This window comes from Elgaria multicarinata, chromosome 2 (assembly GCF_023053635.1).
Source record: "Elgaria multicarinata webbii isolate HBS135686 ecotype San Diego chromosome 2, rElgMul1.1.pri, whole genome shotgun sequence".
In the NCBI taxonomy this organism is placed as follows: domain Eukaryota; kingdom Metazoa; phylum Chordata; class Lepidosauria; order Squamata; family Anguidae; genus Elgaria; species Elgaria multicarinata.
In genome coordinates this window covers 130,176,759-130,196,431 of record NC_086172.1, presented here as the reverse complement: position 1 = coordinate 130,196,431, position 19,673 = coordinate 130,176,759, and the positions used below count along the sequence as shown (strand labels likewise).

The 19,673-nt window shown below is 41.8% G+C and overlaps 1 protein-coding gene across 2 annotated transcripts in view; it reads left to right on the top strand.

Annotated features, from left to right (window-relative positions):
- Positions 1–12,709, top strand: part of TYRO3 (TYRO3 protein tyrosine kinase) — an 87,285-nt gene extending 74,576 nt beyond the window's left edge. For both annotated transcript variants that reach the window (XM_063117685.1, XM_063117684.1), the window contains exons 16-19: positions 1,014–1,123; positions 4,482–4,641; positions 8,433–8,569; positions 11,564–12,709. In XM_063117685.1, the coding sequence (XP_062973755.1) occupies positions 1,014–1,123; positions 4,482–4,641; positions 8,433–8,569; positions 11,564–11,939 (783 nt within the window). In that variant the 3' untranslated portion in view covers positions 11,940–12,709. The remainder of the gene's footprint in view (positions 1–1,013; positions 1,124–4,481; positions 4,642–8,432; positions 8,570–11,563) is intronic.
- The last annotated feature ends 6,964 nt before the right edge of the window (positions 12,710–19,673 follow it).

The window sequence follows — 19,673 nt, the reverse complement described above, 5'->3', positions numbered from 1 at the left end:
TCATATCAAACCACAGGCAGCAGAATTGCATGCTTAAATGCTCCCCAGTGTAGAAAAAACTCTTAGCATAAGGAAAGTAGCACGCTGGGAAGAATGTCTCTCCCTGATATATTTCTTTTCTTTGTACAGGGAGTTTGTTGTATATGGCAGTACTCAATGCAGTTTGGCCCATCAAATGCGAGTGAGCAGAGCCAACAGTTCCCATACTCTGGCTTTCTTTTTAATCCTGTGGACCCCACCACCTCCTGCTGCCCCCTAAATTAACCTGAATTTTTTGGGGGAAAACACTTTTAAAAAATGGCCTCTGTGGCAGCTACAAAGCCAAGAGGGTCCAAATTGGCAGGGGAGGTTGAGTGGGGAAGGGGGATAAAAAAGGCCCCTGGATCTCCCAAAATTGCCCAAGCCTTTTTACACTCTTGGTGAAATAACAAGGCTGTAATTCTTGCAGTGGGGTAAACCAGTAAGTTTTCTTAAATGATATGGAGTCACCCATTCCCTCTCTCTTCTATCCTCCCACCAGCAGGCAAAGAGCACTTTATTCAGAAGACCATTGGCCTACAAGTGGGTCTGTTGGGTTGGGTGCTGCTTTTTTTTAAAACAACAACAACAACAACAACACTAAAATTGTAACATTTCATTGCTTTAGGGTGCAGTCCTATTAGTTGTGCCCCCAGTGCTCAGAAGCTTCCAAATTTCCTTTGCCCTGCTGAGCTAAAGCCAGCAGAGGGAGAGGAGCGGCACTGTCCCCGACCTGAGAAGGGTTTTTCCAAGTAACCCTGTGGTCCCTGAGATGCTCTCCCAGGGACCATAGGATTGCTCTCTTAATCAACTGAGTGCTATTTTTGGGTAGAAAGGTTGGGTACCAAACAAATCAATCAACAAATAAGTTGGCTCTGCTAATTGCGCTTTGTCACCTCTAGAGTTGATAATGGAATGAATAGCTGCTAAACATAGCATGTTGAAACATTCATTGTTTTCCAGTAATCTGCATTTCATTGTGCCCTTTTCTGCAGGACTTGACTCTTCAGACACTTGTGAAGTTTATGATTGATATTGCTAGTGGTATGGAGTATCTGAGCTCCAAAAACTTCATTCACAGGGACTTAGCTGCTCGGAACTGCATGTAAGTCCTCAATGTTCTTATAGGCTTACTGAAGTATTTGTAGAGGTGAAGGGGATGATTTGTAGGGGACATTGGTTGAGTAAACCCAAGACTCAGTGGGTGGGAGATGAACTGCAGCTGGCTACATCCATGAAGGCAACTATATAATGGAGAGTTTTGGCAGACAACATATTGCTTGCTAAACTATTGCAGAAGATTCATGCGGCATTCTCTTCCACTTAGTGCATTAAGTGCAGAAAAACTGCATGCTCCCAGCACTCAAACCCCTCTTTTGAGTTGATAAGAAAATTTATTCATTCATTTATTTTATTTTATTACATTTATATACCGCCCCAAAGCCGGAGCTCTTTGGGCGGTTTACAAAAGTTAAAAACAATGAACATTGTTTTTACATTATATTTTACACCTACATTATATTCTTTTAGATGCCAGGTGAAGACCTTTTTATTCTCTCAGTATTTTAACAGTCTATAAATTAATGTTAAATTTACTGTTTTAAATTTGTATTTTAAATTTGTATTTTTGCATTGCTGCTGTTTTTATCTTGGTTGTGCTTTTATATTGTATTTTGTATTATGGTTTTATACTGTTGTTTTATACTTTGAATTGGCTTAATTTTGTGAACCACCCAGAGAGCTTCAGCTATTGGGCGGTATAGAAATGCAATAAATAAATAAATAAAAAAGAGATATACAAAAATTAAAAAACATAAAAACAATATCTATTTAAAAACAATATGTGATTTTGCTTCTAGCTCTAAGTACATGTTTTTGTTTCGTTTTGTGTGTGTCGTGCAGATGTTTGCACTGGTGACCTGGGAGTCTGTATTTCGCAGTGCCCCATGGTATGAACCTCACAGCATCCCAACTCCCTAGCCTAAATATGTGCAGTTTTGTGTATCCTCTCTGTGGTGTGCACTCTCCTGCTGGAGTTCTTAGGCATGACTAACCAAAAAGAAAAGCAGCAAAGGCATATACATTCCACCTCCTACGCTACCCACCATTTCAGGAACCTGGTGAAATTGACTACAGAAGACAAGGCCAGGAGAAAATTTGCAATGAAGGAGGGAACCTAATTGAAATTTGGCTCAGAGAAGAGAAGGCTTACAGAAAACCATCTAAAGGGAAAGGGAGCGCTCCTTGTTTCTTTAATCCTTATTTCTGAGTAGACATGTATAGGAATACATATTCTCTGTAAAACCAGAATTGGAATAACAAAGATAAAATGCTGGGCTGTTGACGAAGAACGTTAGGGAAAGAGGCAAATCACAAAGTCACGGACCAAATCAGATAATGTGTCAGGGCAGATCAAAATCAAGCACCAAAGCCTTGAAAGGGTCAAAAGCAAATCTAAAAGACTGTAAAGGGGAGTTATATGTGGCTGTTCCCAAGTAGAAACTCTCTTCTTCCTCTTAAGCCATTCTGTGGGGACTGGATATTCTGTCATAGGTTCTATATGGAGCTTACATTGCACCTTTTGCAACAAATGTGCATTTATGTGTAGATTTTTTTATGTGCACTTAAATAAGAAGACTCTGCTTAATGCATTTCTAAAGCATTTAAGATTTCTATAATGAAATTTCAGAAATGTACTATTTGGATAAAATAGCCTTGCCTGCTTCCTGTAATAAGGGAGGAAAGAAAAGTCTTTCCTTGGGGCTGAGGATAGAACAACGCACTGTATGACTAGCCCCAAAACACTTTAATGTGCTGGGAGAGAGCAACAAGCTTAATTGGCAACTCTTGATGTGACAACCAATGAATCTGCTATTGGAACAGAGGAAACTGCCTTATACTTTGTCAGAGCATTGGTCCATGAAGCCCAGTATTGTCGGCACTGACTGGCAGTGGCTCTCCAGGGTTTCATGCAGGAGTCTTTCCTAGCCCTACTGGGAGATGTCAGGGATTGGATCTGGCACCATCTGCATGCAAAGCATACATGCTCCACTACCAAGTTAAAGTCCCTCCCATTTTTGGAAGAAATTTATCATATTTCCTCCTTTTCCCTTCGTAGTTGTTATAATTTCCATGTGGCCTTGAGCAGGGTCGTCACTGTTCTTTAAGGCAATCCATCTTAGCGTTTGGTTGTGGAAGGAGGAGGAAGCCCAGTGACAATGCCCACTTGTGTTTCCTGGCTTTGGGAACCCCACATGGCTGAAATTCCATTTCACCACTTCTTCAGCATTTGGTTTGCTTCCATTCTGTTCTTGTCCCCAAGCAGGCCCAGCAGGAGCTCCCAGTTCCAGTGCTTCCTACATGCTCAGCATGTAACGAAATTAAACAGAGTTGATTACATTTCTGCAACATATAACCACAACTACATCCACATACATTGGGAAAGAAGTGTTTCACGTATGGACCATGTGGACCCCCGTAGTGTATAACTTATCAGTATGAACATTTATTTCAGTTATGATTTGTTTATTTATTTATTTGCTTTTCTAGACTGACTTTTTGCTAGTGTAGTTGAGGCAGTTTACAGTTAAAATACTAAAAATAAATTCAGAGGTGCAGAAGATAAAACAATAGAATAGCAGCATTCTCTCCAGTTGTGTAGGCAGCCTCTTCGTGAGCTAATTACATGAGCTTATCCTCTTCTGCACTCCTCTTAAACCACACGGGTGTTTTAAGAAGCCCCTAGGAAGATGGGTGAGCCTCATGTGGCGCAGAGCGGTAAAGCAGCAGTTTCTACAGCCGAAACTCTCCCCATGGCTTGAGTTCGATCCCAGCGGAAGCTGGTTTCAGGCAGCTGGCTCGGGTCAACTCAGCCTTCCATCCTCCCGAGGTCGGTAAAATGAGTACCCAGTTAGCTGGGGGAAAGGTAATAACGGCTGGGGAAGGCAACGGCAAACCACCCCGCTATAAGGCCTGCCAAGAAAACATCAGCAAAAGCTGGCGTCCCTCCAAGAGTCAGTAATGACTCAGTGCTTGCACGAGAGGTTCCTTTCCTTCCTTTCCAGGAAGATGGGTGAGGGGCTACTTTGGTTGGACTCTCTCAGGAGCGTCTCCTTGCCCTTACACAAATTCTCCGAGGAGGCAAGGTGAGGTGAATCACCTCTTCAGTTGAAATCAATATCCTCCCCCATCTTAAGGTGAAAGCACACTCTCTTCCTGAGTGAGACAATTGGAAACTGCAGCTCATTTGATGCTGGTAACTTTGACTCACTAATAGTCTGAAACATGCATGGTCTAGGGGATTGCACCTGTCAGGTTCTCTGCCTACCTTGACATCAAGCCTTACTGTGACACAAGGAATGAGGCACAGTTTGAAGGAGGAAACCCAGGCCTGCTATTTCTTCCTGCATCACCTGGATAAGTTTGCTTGAGTTCTTCAACAGTCACTTTTTTGTTCCCTTTAGGTTAGATGAATACATGAACGTGTGTGTAGCTGATTTTGGGCTTTCAAAGAAAATCTATAGTGGAGACTATTACCGTCAGGGCTGTGCTTCTAAGCTGCCGGTGAAGTGGCTGGCACTGGAAAGCTTGGCGGACAATCTCTACACAATGCACAGTGATGTGGTGAGTAGGTTTTCTTGTTTTTTGCTTTGGGGTTTTTTGTGCTTCTATTTTCATCAGTGAGCTTGGGATCAAGATCTGGTATACTGTCAGGTAAGTGGCATTAGTCAGATACACTGTGATGAGAGGCAGTCATACTTTTTCCTTACATGCCTTCTCGACCTAAAGCCAATTTTGATATTAAGTGCTAACACAGGTCAACATAAGGATTAACCAGACCATGTCTTCAGGAACAGGAATCCAGGCCACAAAAGGGGAAAGATTCAACTCCGCTTTATTGTTCAATACAATCACTGCAAGTATATCTTATGTAGTACAATATTTTTTGCCCACAAGGCTACAAACACAACAACTTGTTCACAAGGCTGCCAACCACAACAGGGGATAATTACTGAGCGGCTACAACTCATTGCAACATTATTTACATCTTCCACAAAGGGGAGATACATAGTCCTTTGATCTTTGGGCAGAGGTGAGACCTCCACCTTCTTCAGTGGTATAGGACAAGGCTTCACCAAAGAGACAGACCGATCCTGAAAGTGATTGATCAGGGAGCCCACCTTGAAAGCTGGACATCACTTTGTCTCGAATCAATACAACTGGAGCTCATTGGTTGTGTTGCTCTTGCTTGACTCCCCTTTTGTCTCTCCTCATTTTAAACCCTCACCCCCCCCCTTTGCATAACCTTGTCCTTTTCTTATAAAAAAATGACATCATTCTAACTTTGTACCACTGTTTGGTTAAATGCTGTACATAGGATGCTTAAAGTGTCTTTGTCAGTGCTCCCCATAATATGGAGCAGTGGGGATCATATTCATTTTGATTACAATTTACTGGAACCCCAAGCCATCTGGGCCTAACATTCCCCTCGTCACCCCATTTAGACCTCTCTCAGCTATACTGTACACCTTCTTTTCCTTTTGGTTCCCTCCACCTTTTGCCTCCTCCACACAGAATTTTCAGTTCAAACTAATTTTAGCCTATCAGCATCAGCCTCTCTTATCTACAGGTCATTGATTGCACAGCACCTCAGCCATACGTTTTTATATTCGCTGCAGGCATAAGTATAATATTTCACACAGATTTCTGGGAACAATGGCTTTACTCCTGCCAGGCCAGTACTCTCGTTAGCCCAATAGGGCCTTCGCTGATAACTTGGCAAAATATTCTGGCATTAAAAGAGTGGTGTGTGAAAGTGATCACTAGAGTCATGACAGAATTCTAAAAGAAAGAAAGCAACATGAAACAGAAGAAGTCTTTACAGGGTTATTATTTATATAAAGCCATCGGTATGCGTGGTGCTATAGAAATGAGAGTCTTGATGGGTAATGTAGATGTGCTCTGAAAAGAAGAGTGCTCCCTCTAGTGTAATATTGTGGTAATCCCAGGCCAGAAAGGGGTTATGTGTACATTTTTAACTTGCGTTTATTTATTGCATTTACACTTTCACTTTTTAGCCAAAAGGCTTCTAGAGTGGGTTATAAAGATAAACAGTACAACAGTCCTTGCCCTCAGGCTTACATGCTAAATTTAAGATATGACAGACACACACACAGAATAAGGGAGAGAAAGGAGAATGGTAACTGTTAAATGAAAATCCTTAGAAAGAAAAAGAAGAGTATTTGAAGAGATAGTTACGGTGACAGCTTGCTTACACCTCCTTTCCTGCCCACAGAGCAGTTGGTTGTAGTAGCTCTGTGAGGGGAGGAAAAGGCTGCATGTGAAGCAGCAGCAGCAGGAGACGGCAATGGTGGCAAAAATGGCTGACTTTTTCCCTCCTGTTCACAGGGCAGTTGATTCGAATGTCCTTTGTGAGAGGAGGAGAGCCCAAGTCCCTATTGGAGCCAATTCGAATCTCCACAAGACTGACAGAAAGGAAGCAATTAGTGGTATACCAGAAGGTCTTCCTTCTGGGGCTGTTAAAACAGGGTTTATACAGAGAAAGGATCAAGTTTATACAGAGAAAGGATCAAGCCACTTAAATCTTACTTAGATTTATTTTTCTAAGGAGGAAAGGTAGCAAAGCATGAGCTGGAGTAGATGAAACAACTGTTCTGAGGTATGTTCAGAGTGACGGAGAAAGAAAGAAAAAAACCCAAGCTTTTAAGGGGACAGGGAGAACTTGTTTCCTTTATTCCTGACACATTTTGTATATTTGCAAGGGATGAAAACTTTGCAATTCAACCTCTCATCTATAATACCGATTCGGTGATGTTGCCTGAAATGAACCGCCCAGAGAGCTTCGGCTATTGGGCAGTATAGAAATGCAATAAATAAATAAATAAATAAATAAATGGTCCAGAACGTAAGAAATCTGAAAGCTTCATTTTTTACTGTCTCTGAAAACAAGTCAGTTGGAATTTGTGCACATCGACTCCAAAATCATAACTAAACCTCTGGACAAAATGCACTTGTATCCTAGGATTTAGTCATAGTAATGGATTATGTGGCATGAATAGGGTGGTAGCTGGAGCTGTGGGAATACATAGCAGTTGCATTTATACACTCACCACATAGTTGCACAGTGCACTCCAGAGTCAAACTGTCGTGTGTTGAAGGCTCAAGTTACTAGTAGTTATTGGAAGTCCTAACGAAATCTCTGTAAAGGAGGAGTAGGCAACTTTCAGAGGCCTGGGGACCAATCCCCAGCCCCACCCCTGGATCTCACTGGGGCCACACATCTTCCCCTGCTGCACTGCCAAATTTTGGCAGCCAAACCTCTGCTTGTTTTCCTTCACACCAGGAAAAGCCGTCCTTTTTTGCTGCCGCGACGCCACATTTCAGTGCCAGATTGCAGGGAGGGGAGGGGTGCCAAAAAGGCCTGCATGTTGCCCACTCTTGCTCTAGAGCCTCTTAACGGTGAGTCTGGCGTATCTCCGATAGATTAGAGGAGCTCAAATTAGAAGGTACTTGATGAAGTATTGTTCCCAAACAGCTCTACAGTGCAGCCATGTGTGGACGATGGGAGTACCTTTGAAGATCTATAAGCGGCTGCCAAATCTGAATTGTGTAAAGACAGAATGTGAACACTCAGATGTAATTATATCATTAGGAATTACTTTTCTGATGGCTTCTGAGCCATCTTTGGTTACAGACACATGTCACAGTGAATGGGCTGCAGAAATCTTGTGCTTGCATGCTCCTTCTTCCTCTACTGTTTCATATGTGAGAGAAGAAACAGTTTCCTGTTTCCTGAGTATGGGCAACTGGGATTTGTATAAATGACTTAGTTAACTAACCAGAATTACCTGGTTGGGGGATTTGTGGCAACAGAATTCTCTGGAGTAATGTTCTGCATTCTGTAGTTGGATAAAGCCAGAGAGAAGTTGGATTGACTCTACACCTTCTATTTTATTATATTTGTATCTCACCTTTCCTCCAAGGAGTTCAGGTCTTTATATGTAGGGTTCCATTTTATTTGCAAAACAATCTTATGTTGGGCTTAGAGCCATCCAGATAAACTTACTGGCTGAACATGCGTTTGAACCCAAGTCTTCCCAATTCAGGGTCAAAACTACAGCATACTGCTTAAAGATTGTGGCAGCAAATTTCCCCTTTACATTTTTTCCAGCTTACCTAATATAACAGCTTTGTCACAGGGAAAATTAAATCACGTAATGAAAATCTATCAGTATCTACCCACACCCCTAGTTGGTCAGCTAAATATTTCCAATAAATCATTCATTTATCTAAACATTAATGCTCATAACCTAAGGCCATTAATCAAACGTAATCTCTTTCTTCTCCTGAAAATAATTGCTTAACTATATTTCTCCCAAATTGCTGCATTTCAGTGGGCGTTTGGTGTGACTATGTGGGAAATTGTGACCCGAGGGCAAACTCCTTATGCAGGCATTGAGAATGCAGAAATTTACAACTACCTCATCAGTGGGAACAGACTGAAGCAGCCCCCAAGGTGCATGGAAGATCTGTAAGTAGCTTATTAGCCCATTTTGTTACCGAAGCCTGGGCATATCTTCTCCAGTGCAGGCCATACTATGATAAGCAGAAGCTACACAAAAGCACAGCTACGTTTTTGATCAGTTCAAATACAATTTCAACAGGAGAAGCTCCCAACAGACTTTGCTGATTCTTTCTTAATGGAAGAGAGGGGGGATTTCATCCAGATTCTTTCATCTCCTTTGCATTCTGTTCAGTTTGCCTTCAATAAATGTTGCCAAAATACTTTGCAAATGTATTTCACAGTCATGAAAGACATGAAACTATTTAACTGTTGCTACAGTTAACTGGTACAGCAGTTAAATTTGCAAATTGAATATACACTAGTTTCCTCTGCATCTATGTATATTAACTTGGAACACTGCATTCAGTGGGGGTTTACTCATAAGTAAGTGTGGTTAAGATTCCAGCCTTGATAAATTAATGTATATGATTAGGCATAAGTGTGTACATTATAATCATAGTCCTGTTCAGTTTATTTGTATTTTACATTCTCTCCAATTAATTTTGGTTTCAAAGCAATTCACAAATAACCATTTAAACATAATAACCATGACTGTAATACATTCACAAGTCACACTAAGCCACTGTGGGTTAATTAAGAGGAGGCAGTTCATAACCATTAAAACGATAAAATACAATATAAAAGTTAAAAAGTTAAAAACTAAAGGATAAAATAAAAATAATAACCAAATAGAATCTATCAGCAGTGCAAAAATACAGTACTAGATTTAATAGAGAAACTGAGACAAATTAAGTCTATTTGACCAACAGAACTACAGTTCCCAAAGTTCTTTATGGAAAGCCATGACAGGTAAAAATCTGTTTAAATGTATAATGTATCATGATACACATAATCCTACATAATCTATGTAAATACAGGTGTGTGCTTTGGATCAGTGGAGAATAAGCTTGATAAATTTGTCTAGTGTGGTTAGATATATGGGTCTGGTTTGCATGTAATGACAATGCAGGGTAAGGATTTTTTACCATGGGTTGTTGTTGAATCATGGCTTGTTGATTCTTTCTTAATGGAGGAGAGGGGGGATTTCATCCAGATCTACGTGCGAACCCTGCATTATGGTTTAACTATGGGTTATTAACCATGAACAAACTAGGAAAAGGACCATGGTTTGCTGTTGGGCTGTGAATAACCCATCCTCAACCTGTACTCTGGTTTGTCATTCCATGTGAACCAGGTCATTTTGTTGTTGTTTCAACAGCACCATCGGTGTACCTGGTATTTTACATAATACAAGAGTACATGCCCCTGCCCCGAGGAGCTTGCAATCTAAAATTTCACACAGGGTTAACAGAGAGGAAGGGAGAGTGAAATTACAACAGGGTTAAACAGAGAAAGAATATGCAACTTTCAGTTAAAGGTGCTTCGGCTTGGCTACAGGTTTAGTGCTCTATCCTATGCACATTTTCTCAGTTGTAAGTACCAATGAGTACAATAAAACTTGTGTGTGTGTGTGTATAGGATTGTAGCTTGGAGAAGAATTACCATCAATTGCTTCAGATCTCGCTGGAAAAAGCAAACAAACCTAATCCCACTACAATACGCATTACTTGGAGATAGTGCTTTTTACAAATTGAATTGGCATTCTGTCAGCTAATAAAGATTTTGAATAAGTTCCAATAACCCTGAGAAACCTGATTTAGCCACAGTGAGAAAGAACTTTCCTTTGGCTAATTGTTGTTGTTGTTATTGTTGTTGTTGTTGTTATTATTTGTATCCCGCCTTTTGCCCAATACTGGGCCTCAGTTTAAAACTGAACATTGCAATTTGGAGTAATAAAGTTATGTTTGGCGATTAAGAGTGTCATCCACATGTTTTAAAAGCTTGTCCTTCTGTTCCTTTTCCTGCACACGCTCAAAGTCTACTTTGTAGGCCAGGGACACCTCCAGAGCATATCTCTGGGTGGAACACAGGGCTGCCTGGGCAGGTGGGGGAGAGGGAGAAAATCCCATTATGCCAGCTGACTTCTGCTGGTGTTACGTTGGATTTAACCCTGTACAATTGCCTCTGGGAGCGTGTACCATCCTAGGCCAGGGTGCAAAGAAGCATCTCCAAAAGGAGGCTCTAGGCTTGTTTTTCTGAATCCCTGCCTTCCCTAGGCCAGATGGCAAATGGCCTTTGAAGCTGAAGAGAGTTTTTTAAGTACTGTGTGACACAGCATGGGTTCAGAAAAGAAGAAAAGTCGGAAAATCCAGTAGGCTTGTACAAGCATCATGTTCTTGCAGGAACCTACGTCATTCTTTTTTTACTTATTTAAAGTATTTCTTGGCCACCTTTCAGGGCAGAAGCGCTCCGTTGGCAGCGTACAGCATAGATACCTGTTTTGACTCAGTGCCAGCCCTTTCATTAGGCAGGGTGAAGCAGCCTGCCCCAGGTGATTTTTTTTAATACACCTATCAGGCAGCACAATTATGTAGTCCCATGATGATGATGATGATTTATTACATTTATATACTGCCCCATAGCCGAAGCTCTCTGGGCAGTTCACAAAAGTTAAAAACAGTGAACATTAAAAAGAAATATACAAAAATTAAAACCATAAAAAGCATAACATACAAACAAAAACAGAATATCCATTTAAAAACAACTATTCTGGGGTCAGTTAAAAAACTCAGCATATGCTGTTAAATGCTTGGGAGAAGAGAAAAGTCTTGACCATGATTTAGTTTATTATTATATTGTGCAATCATGGGGATGCCATTTGGATTTTCTTATTTAGGAACCAAAATGTCTTCGGCCATCTCTGTTCAGATTGTTATTCAGCTTCGGGGGCCCATGTCCATGAATAAGGCTCTGTTTTTGTGGTTCCTAACAGTGCTATACTCAGTGTAGCTCGCTGTAAGGTTTACACAAGAAGCCTTTCTTTAAAAACAAAACAAAAAAAGACTGGGTTGCTGCTCCAAGACTCTTTTCTCAGTGCTTTTCACTCTGTTTGCTTTGCAGCTACGATCTTATGTGCAGATGCTGGCATTCGGAACCCAAGCTACGACCTAGCTTCGGAGCACTGAAATTTCAGCTTGAAATGATTTTGGCAAGACTGTCTTTGCTCTCATCCAGTCAGGATCCTCTGTATGTCAACATCGGGAAACCACAAGAAGCTTGTAGGAATGAACCCACCATGAATTGTCCCTTTGGAACCTTGGACGCTGAAGTGAACATTGCAGGAGCATCAGCTGCTGTCACTAGTGACTATCGTTACATCATGAGCCCGTTGTGCCTTGGGAATGATGCTGAAATTGACAGACATCCGGATGCATCTGATGCAGGGGAGGCGAGGAGCCTTCTTTACGATTTGGAGATGGGAGCAAAACAATGTTAGCCTGAAGAAAAAAGTGACACTTCACGCTCCTCCAATTAAGATTTCTGTGTCTTTATCATCATATGGTACTGCTTTACCAAGACAGTTGTAGGCTGCTTTTAACCAGCATAGGTAGCTGTAATCTGGGCTACTTCTGTAACTTCCTGCACCTGTTTGGGTCACTGTGGCTGACAGCCTGAAATAACCATGAATCTTAATCACCTCTTGGCCTTCTGAGAGTAACTTCCTACAACGGTCAATGAAATCCAGTGGGAATGGTCCCAGTCTGTTATAGCCAGTAAATGCCTGTTTGTCCACAGAATTCTTGCTGAGAATTGGGGTTGAATAGGGTGCTATTCAGCACTCTCTTTTTTTGTAGACCCTCCCACCCCCAGCTCTGGACAAGCATGGTTGGGACCAGCACATATTGGAGAAAAAATCTGTGAGATATTCACATTGATTTATACTGTATTTCAGGGCGTGAGAAAACAAAGAGCCTAATTTAGCAGTACTGCCTAGACGTCTTGCCTACCTCAGTGGTTCTCAAACTGGGATCTGTGATACTGCTTCTGTAAAATGAAGAAACATTGGACTTTTTTCAGAGTGCTCTTTGGTTGCCAGACGCAAGCATTACTTAAGCAGCTAAGCAACAAAATTACAGGATTGGCCCTTCTTTGCTTAATGTTTGACATAAAATTGGTAATAATCAGTTGCCTTGAGTGTAAAACTCAGAGGTACCAAATGCATCTGATCATAACCAAGCTTCAAATAGATATTAAGTGAACGGTGCCAAAAAAGATGGCAGCAATGCTATCCCCATTTACTTGGGAATAACCCTCATTGAATCCACTGGGACTTATTTCTGAGTAGACATGCATAGGGTTGAGTTGTGCAAAAACTATATGCTAGGCAAAATACATATACAAAAAGGAGGTGTGTATTATTAGGAGGCAGCACTTTACATTAAAAACCCATGTAAGTTTTATGTCTTTTTTGCCACGTTATTTTTTTAATCAACATTAGTTGCAACAAAGAAACTGGTCAGCTGAGGTCAGAAAAATTAGATGCCTATGGAATGCTTTTTATGTAAAGAAGTAGTTTTCAGTCAGAGAGTTTGAGAATCACTGGCTTACCTAATTGGAGGCTCTTCTGGCATTCTGCCGAAGTTCAGCTGCATTGGAATATAACTTTGTCTATCTTGGCAACATTCCATAGAGAAATATTAATTTTTAAGCTCTAATTTTCAAATCAGCCTGTGTAATTAATCATAACTTAAAAGAATAACATGTGCTTTGAAGAAGATAATGATATGATGACAATGTGTAAATGAGACAGTGTTTTTGTATAGCTGTTTCCTAACGTAGGGAAGGCCCAAGGTGGGCATTACACCTCATTATCCTGGCTGCCTGGATTTTTCGCAAACTTCCTCCTCTTTGATTGTTAGAAGGATCTCCCTAATGCAGTGATATTCAATATGCAGTCACATAGAATCAAACTGGGCAGTATCTATTTGGATATGCTAGCAGAAGTTAACTATAGCACAATGCCAATAACATTTGCTGGTGGGAGAGGTCTTCCCAGAAAACTTGTTGTGCCAACGAATGCTCTTGGTGTTGCAGTAGAGGTTGCTTTTGCTAGCTCAACGTGATGTACTTTAGTGTGAGTGCTGAATAGGGTCTTAGGGTCACCATTGGGTGTTTTTCAGTCCAACTGGTTTCCCTGAAAGAGTTCAGCACAGCACTGAGGAACCTGTGGCCCTCCAGATGTCACTGAACTCCCATCAGTCTAGTCAGTATGGCCAAAGGTTAGGAATGATGGGGATTTAGTAACATCTGGAAGTCTATGGATTCCCCATCCCTTGTTTAGGATATGCTTAGGTTCAGATGCTTCATTTTGGCTGGATCATACTCATTAAGCCTCTCTGCACGATAGCAGAGGGGGAAATTATTTGCCCTGCTGCACATGCCAGGGTTATTTGCATAATTACCCTCCCTGGTACGACTTGCCATGTTGTGTGAACCTATCAAGGGTGGCTTGTTGCTGTGGTTAACAAGCCACCCTGGAACCCTAAAACAGCCCATGGGTTCTGGGTGGCATGTTAATCCACGGCAACAAGCCACCGTCAACAGATTTGCCCAACATGGCAAACTATGCCGGCGAGGGTAATTATGTACATCCCTCCAGCATGCGACCAGCACGTGTGGCAAGGGAAATAAGACATTGTGGCTCATTTCCCCCTCTGTGATCATGTGAGCCCAGTCCTTGTTTGCTTTCCAATCTGCAAATCCTTGGGGGTTGGCAGGCTTTTGGGGACCATCCAGGGCACCACCACAAAAGGACATGGCAAAGGACAAATAAGACTGCCCAAAAGACTGAGTACAAGGCAGAGGTGGAGTCTGAGCCCCAATACACAAAATAACTCCTTCAGACCCACAGTTTTCAGCGCCAACAGAAACCTATTTCACAGCAATCCCAGTTGCCAGTAAGAAAATGTGTTGGGGTTTTTTTTTTTAAAAAAAAAACAAACACAATGCAGGAGGAGTGGGGCACCTTGGCAGGCACCAAGACAGACGTCCAGGGGCTGCATCGGTGCCCACGTGTGCCACATTACTTGCCCCTACCTTGAGAGGCTGTGTCCACATCAGATAGTGAGAGAATACCACTGATACTTTGGATTGTTAGTCATGTTTTCCTTAAGCATTTCACACAATGCTCATTGAGGACACATTTCCTCCTGCCAGTTGTAGAACTAGATAACTGAAAATACCGAAGCCCAATTCACCAAATAACTCCTTCTGAGGGACAGCCATCCATCAGGTATGCTTTAAGGCAGATTCCTGCAATGAGCAGGGGTTTGGACTCCATGGCCTTATAGCCCCCTTCCAACTCTATGATTCTATGACAATGACAAGGCCCCTTCTACCAATTAGTTCACATCTTCTCAGGTTTGAACCTCTTTTGTTCGCATAAATAGGATCCTTAAATGTTGTATGGCTTTCCAGAATGTTTAAAGAGGTCATTTTCATCTCCCAGAAATATAAATAACTCATCATAGCCATTCCATCTCTGCCTACAACCTGGCACAGCCTTCCTCAACTTGGTATCCACCAAAAAGTTTGGACTACAACTCCCATCATCCCTTGCCATTGGCTGAGACTAATGGAAGTTGTAGCCCAGAACATGTGGGAGGTACCAAGTCTGCTCTAGTATAACCCTTCAACGTGGCTAAGAAATACAACCCAAGGCAGGGCTGTGCAGATTGGGTTGTGTTCCATTTTCAGTTACTCCCCCACTACATTTTATTTGGACAAAGAGAAAGGGCTGCACTCAGAAAGACAATTTGGAGAAGAAAACTTGCTTTACATCATACCCCCCTGCTCAAAGAACCTGGGTTCATCAGGAGGCAGAGGCATATTCAGCCCCGCCATCAATACTCCAAGATCACTTAGCCTTCTTTTGCACTGTGTACATGGTATCTGGACCCTTTCTGCCCTGCTCTCATCTAAATAAGAACTCTGGTGACTTCTCAATATGCAGTGAGAAATTGGGGGTGAATCCTCTTTTTACATAGCTTTATCTGTGCTGATTGTGTGAGCAAAGGAGTGGCTAAAGCCTACAAAGGATTAATTTATTTGCATTAAGCTGTCATGAAAACAATCACATATTACATGGATTAATCAGTTCATAATGGAATAGCATGATCTAGAACACAAGTTCTTTATTTGTGCAAATATTGGTAGTATGTCTTCATCGCCAGTGGTATTTGGTGTGCATATCATCACCAAAAGGAAATTATTGATGTGTTGCTTGGTAATGGTAAGAATTACTGACAAAAGTCAGTAAAACTGGTGGCAGACTAATGATATTATAATTATGATTAAAATGGTTCCATATAGCTAAGAATTCCATACTTGCTGTTCTGGAATAAAGTGGTGGAGTTGGGACCAAACCGTAACATTCAAAACAGTTCTCCTAGGAAGCCTTTGTAACGAAGCCCCAAGTTTCAAATTTCACTCTTGAATCGGAGTTTGAAATAAACCTTCCACAGTAGTTTGAATCTGGGGGGTTTATGGACACTCACCTGACTAAATTAAACCAACCGAAAGCAAGTATTCTCTAGAAGCCTTTCCAATGGCCTATGCAATAATTCAACATGGGTGTAGACAGAACTTCATTGGATATTAGGCAGTCCCCACCCGTTGACACGCACAAATTAAACTTGCTATCTTGCCATCATACATGGGCTCTCATAGTATGCAGTGTAAGACATGATTACTATCACTCTGACCCTATTATGTCACTAATGGTGAATTTAATTCTTTGATTGTCAGTCTTTATGCAGCCAAAATGGCACTCTCCATGCACAGGAGGAATGTATTGGCCAGCTTGAAGGAACCCTGAGTTTTGCAGAAGTACAAGAAACTTTTTAAATCCCAGGGATGGGGAGACCCAAACACAGCCCAATGAGGACTGAGCATACTCCATGGGCACAGAATTCCAGCTAACATGGGTAGGGGGACTGAAATCGGAGGGTACTTATAATGGAATGGAGTGGCTGGAACGAACAGAAGTATTCCACGCTGTAACATTTTGTTACAGGTCCCACTTGTGCCTCTTTATTTGGAATTAAGTCTCATTGAATTCAGTGGGATTTATTCCCAAATAAATATGCATAGTATTAATAGTTTTAGCTTCTTGCAGCAGCCACCTAGCACAAAGAGCAAGTGTACATATAAAATCTAATTTTCTGAAGCATGTCTTTAGTTTTTATGCTTTTTTAAAATAAAATATGTACTGTGTCCTGGTTCTCGTCTTTTATTCACTCTGTCATCACTTTGCAGTTGCTTTTTTAAAAAAGACTTCAGAATAGAATTGATAAAATTGGCTGTTCCTGGAACTGAACAATTAAATAAAATGCATTGAACCAAATAACCACTGCCTCTCCAAAACTGAGTAGGCAAATTGGGGACAAAGGGTGGAAGTGGACCAGAGTATTACTACTATGCCCTGGCAAGTTCAGGAGCCCTTTCTCCTTTTATGCCCTACTCACTAAGCAGTTGAATGTGAGACTTCATGCCAGCAGCTTCTCATACTTTCTTGTTGTTTATTCGTTCAGTCGCTTCCAACTCTTCGTGACTTCATGGACCAGCCCACGCCAGAGCTTTCTGTCGGCTGTCGCCACCCCCAGCTTCCCCAAGGTCAAGTCTGTCACCTCCAGAATATCATCCATCCATCTTGCCCTTGGTCGGCCCCTCTTCCTTTTGCCTTCCCCTTTCCCTAGCATCAGCCTCTTCTCCAGGGTATCCTGTCTTCTCATTATGTGGCCAAAGTACTTCAGTTTTGCCTTTAATACCATTCCCTCAAGTGAGCAGTCTGGCTTTATTTCCTGGAGTATGGACTGGTTTGATCTTCTTGCAGTCCACGGCACTCTCAGAATTTTCCTCCAACACCACAGTTCAAAAGCATCTATCTTCCTTCGCTCCGCTTTCCTTATGGTCCAGCTCTCGCAGCCATAGGTTACTATGGGGAATACCATTGCTTTAACTATGCGGACCTTTGTTGTCAGTGTGGTGTCTCTGCTCTTAACTATTTTATCAAGATTTGTCTTTATCAAGATTTTTGATTTTTTGATTTGTCTTTATCAAGATTTTTGATTTTTTATCAAGATTTGACTTCCTTAACATGCAATATTTTAGGAGGATTAGACAGATGCTATGGAAGTATCTCCTATTGGATACTTCCATGACCTGTCATTTGCTGCTTTTCCTTGGCAAGTAGAAAGCCTTAACATAGTATGCTAAAAGTAGACCTGGAAATTATACAGTTGACCCTTTTTAAAAACATCACCATTATTATTCGTTCTCCCAGAATAGGGATCCTGTGGGAAATGCTTTTTCGTATTCATTTTAGTAATACTAAATTTGATTTAGTAATCATTTTAAAGATTAATTGATTCCATAAGACATATTACTTTATGCTTTGAAAATGGCTTAACCCAGATTTTAAACCTTAGCCTAAAGGCAAGCTCTATAAAAGTCAGATTTCTACTCTACATGACTAAAGTCCAGGTCCAAATATTTATTCAAGTTTCTGTGTAGTTTTAATTTTAACTTAATTAATTAAAATTTAATTTTAATTGGGACCTAAGAAAAGAGGGTGTAGATTCAGATTTAGGCATATGCAACTGGGCTGGTGGAAGCAACTATCCTGTCCACCCCTCAATTTTCCAGCCCCCTGAAAATGCCACACAGAGCATTGAGGGACCCTGTTGAATAGGGTGAAGCGTGGTTTGGGACAGGGGAATCTCTAAAAATCTGGTAGCAGCATTGTGCAGAGCCCTTCCATTAACGGAAGGGAAATCCTTGAACCATCCCAATGTGCCCATTATCAGTAAAATTTATGATCTTATGCTAGTTTCAAGGACGGTTCCTTTTTCCCGTTATCATCTTCTTGGGCCAAGTAAGACCTACCAATTATCATAAATCTGCCTTAGTCTTACATCTGTGCCAAAAGGTGAAAACAGCTTCTCTCCTATTTCAAAACAGAAGATACATGCTTTTTTCTTGGGGATTTTCCTTTTCTGTCTTCCTGTATATTTCATTCCATAACTACTAGGTGGTCCTGTGGTATAGTGAAATTGTTCAACTACATGGGAGTTTCATTCTGGATATACCAGAATTTCTTCGATTAAAAAGAAAATGCTAGAACAGTTGAAAAGGAGAGGCCCTGGAGGAGGATGACAGCATGTAACGCACCGACAAACTGCCATGAGTGAAGAATGATGAGCATGCAAGAAATGCCTCATGTAGAACGACTCCATGGGAAGGCTGCATTTAATTGTGAAAGTGAAAGAAAACATCATTTCCTTTTGTGCATTTTCCTTATTCCTCTATACCACAGTGCCATCTAGAGATTATGTAGCAGAAAATGAAATGCTCCTTCGGTAGTGCTCCGATCTGCTACAAAACCTAATGTAGATACAGGGATTAACAGCCTGGTGTAGAAAACCTCCCCCACACCACCAACACCAGTGGTGCCCCACCCCCACCCCAGTTGCAAGAGGAGGTGTGGGTGTCATTTATGCAATGGCCTTTGCCTTTCTCCCAACCTGGCACACTTTCCAAATGTTCTGGGCTACAACACTCCCCGCCCCGCCCCCCTAGTTGCAAGAGGAGGTGTGGGTGTCATTTATGCAATGGCCTTTGCCTTTCTCCCAACCTGGCACACTTTCCAAATGTTCTGGGCTACAACACTCCCCGCCCCGCCCCCCTAGTTGCAAGAGGAGGTGTGGGTGTCATTTATGCAATGGCCTTTGCCTTTCTCCCAACCTGGCACACTTTCCAAATGTTCTGGGCTACAACACTCCCCGCCCCCCCCCCCCAGCCTGGTGGGGATCATGGCTAAGGATGATGAGAGCTGTTCAAAGCATCTGAACTGGTGGGTACAAGGATGGGAACGGCTGCTAGGGAATCTTTGTTGGGAAGCCAATCCCTTTGGCTTTAATGGGGCTTCCTCTGAGGCGGTAAGCATGCATAAGGAAAGGGGTGTCAAAGCCTGTCCAGGGAGGGCTTGGAGCATGATCAGATGAGAAAGGCACGGATCAGGAGGACTTGCTCCCCATCTCTGAAGCGAAGGCTGTTCTTTGGGTCAACACAGAGATTATCAACATGCTCCCTCACCCCACTGGTCACCACCAATCTAAATATGGGTTTACAGCACAATGCTACACAGGGCCATAAACTTCCAGGTAACATT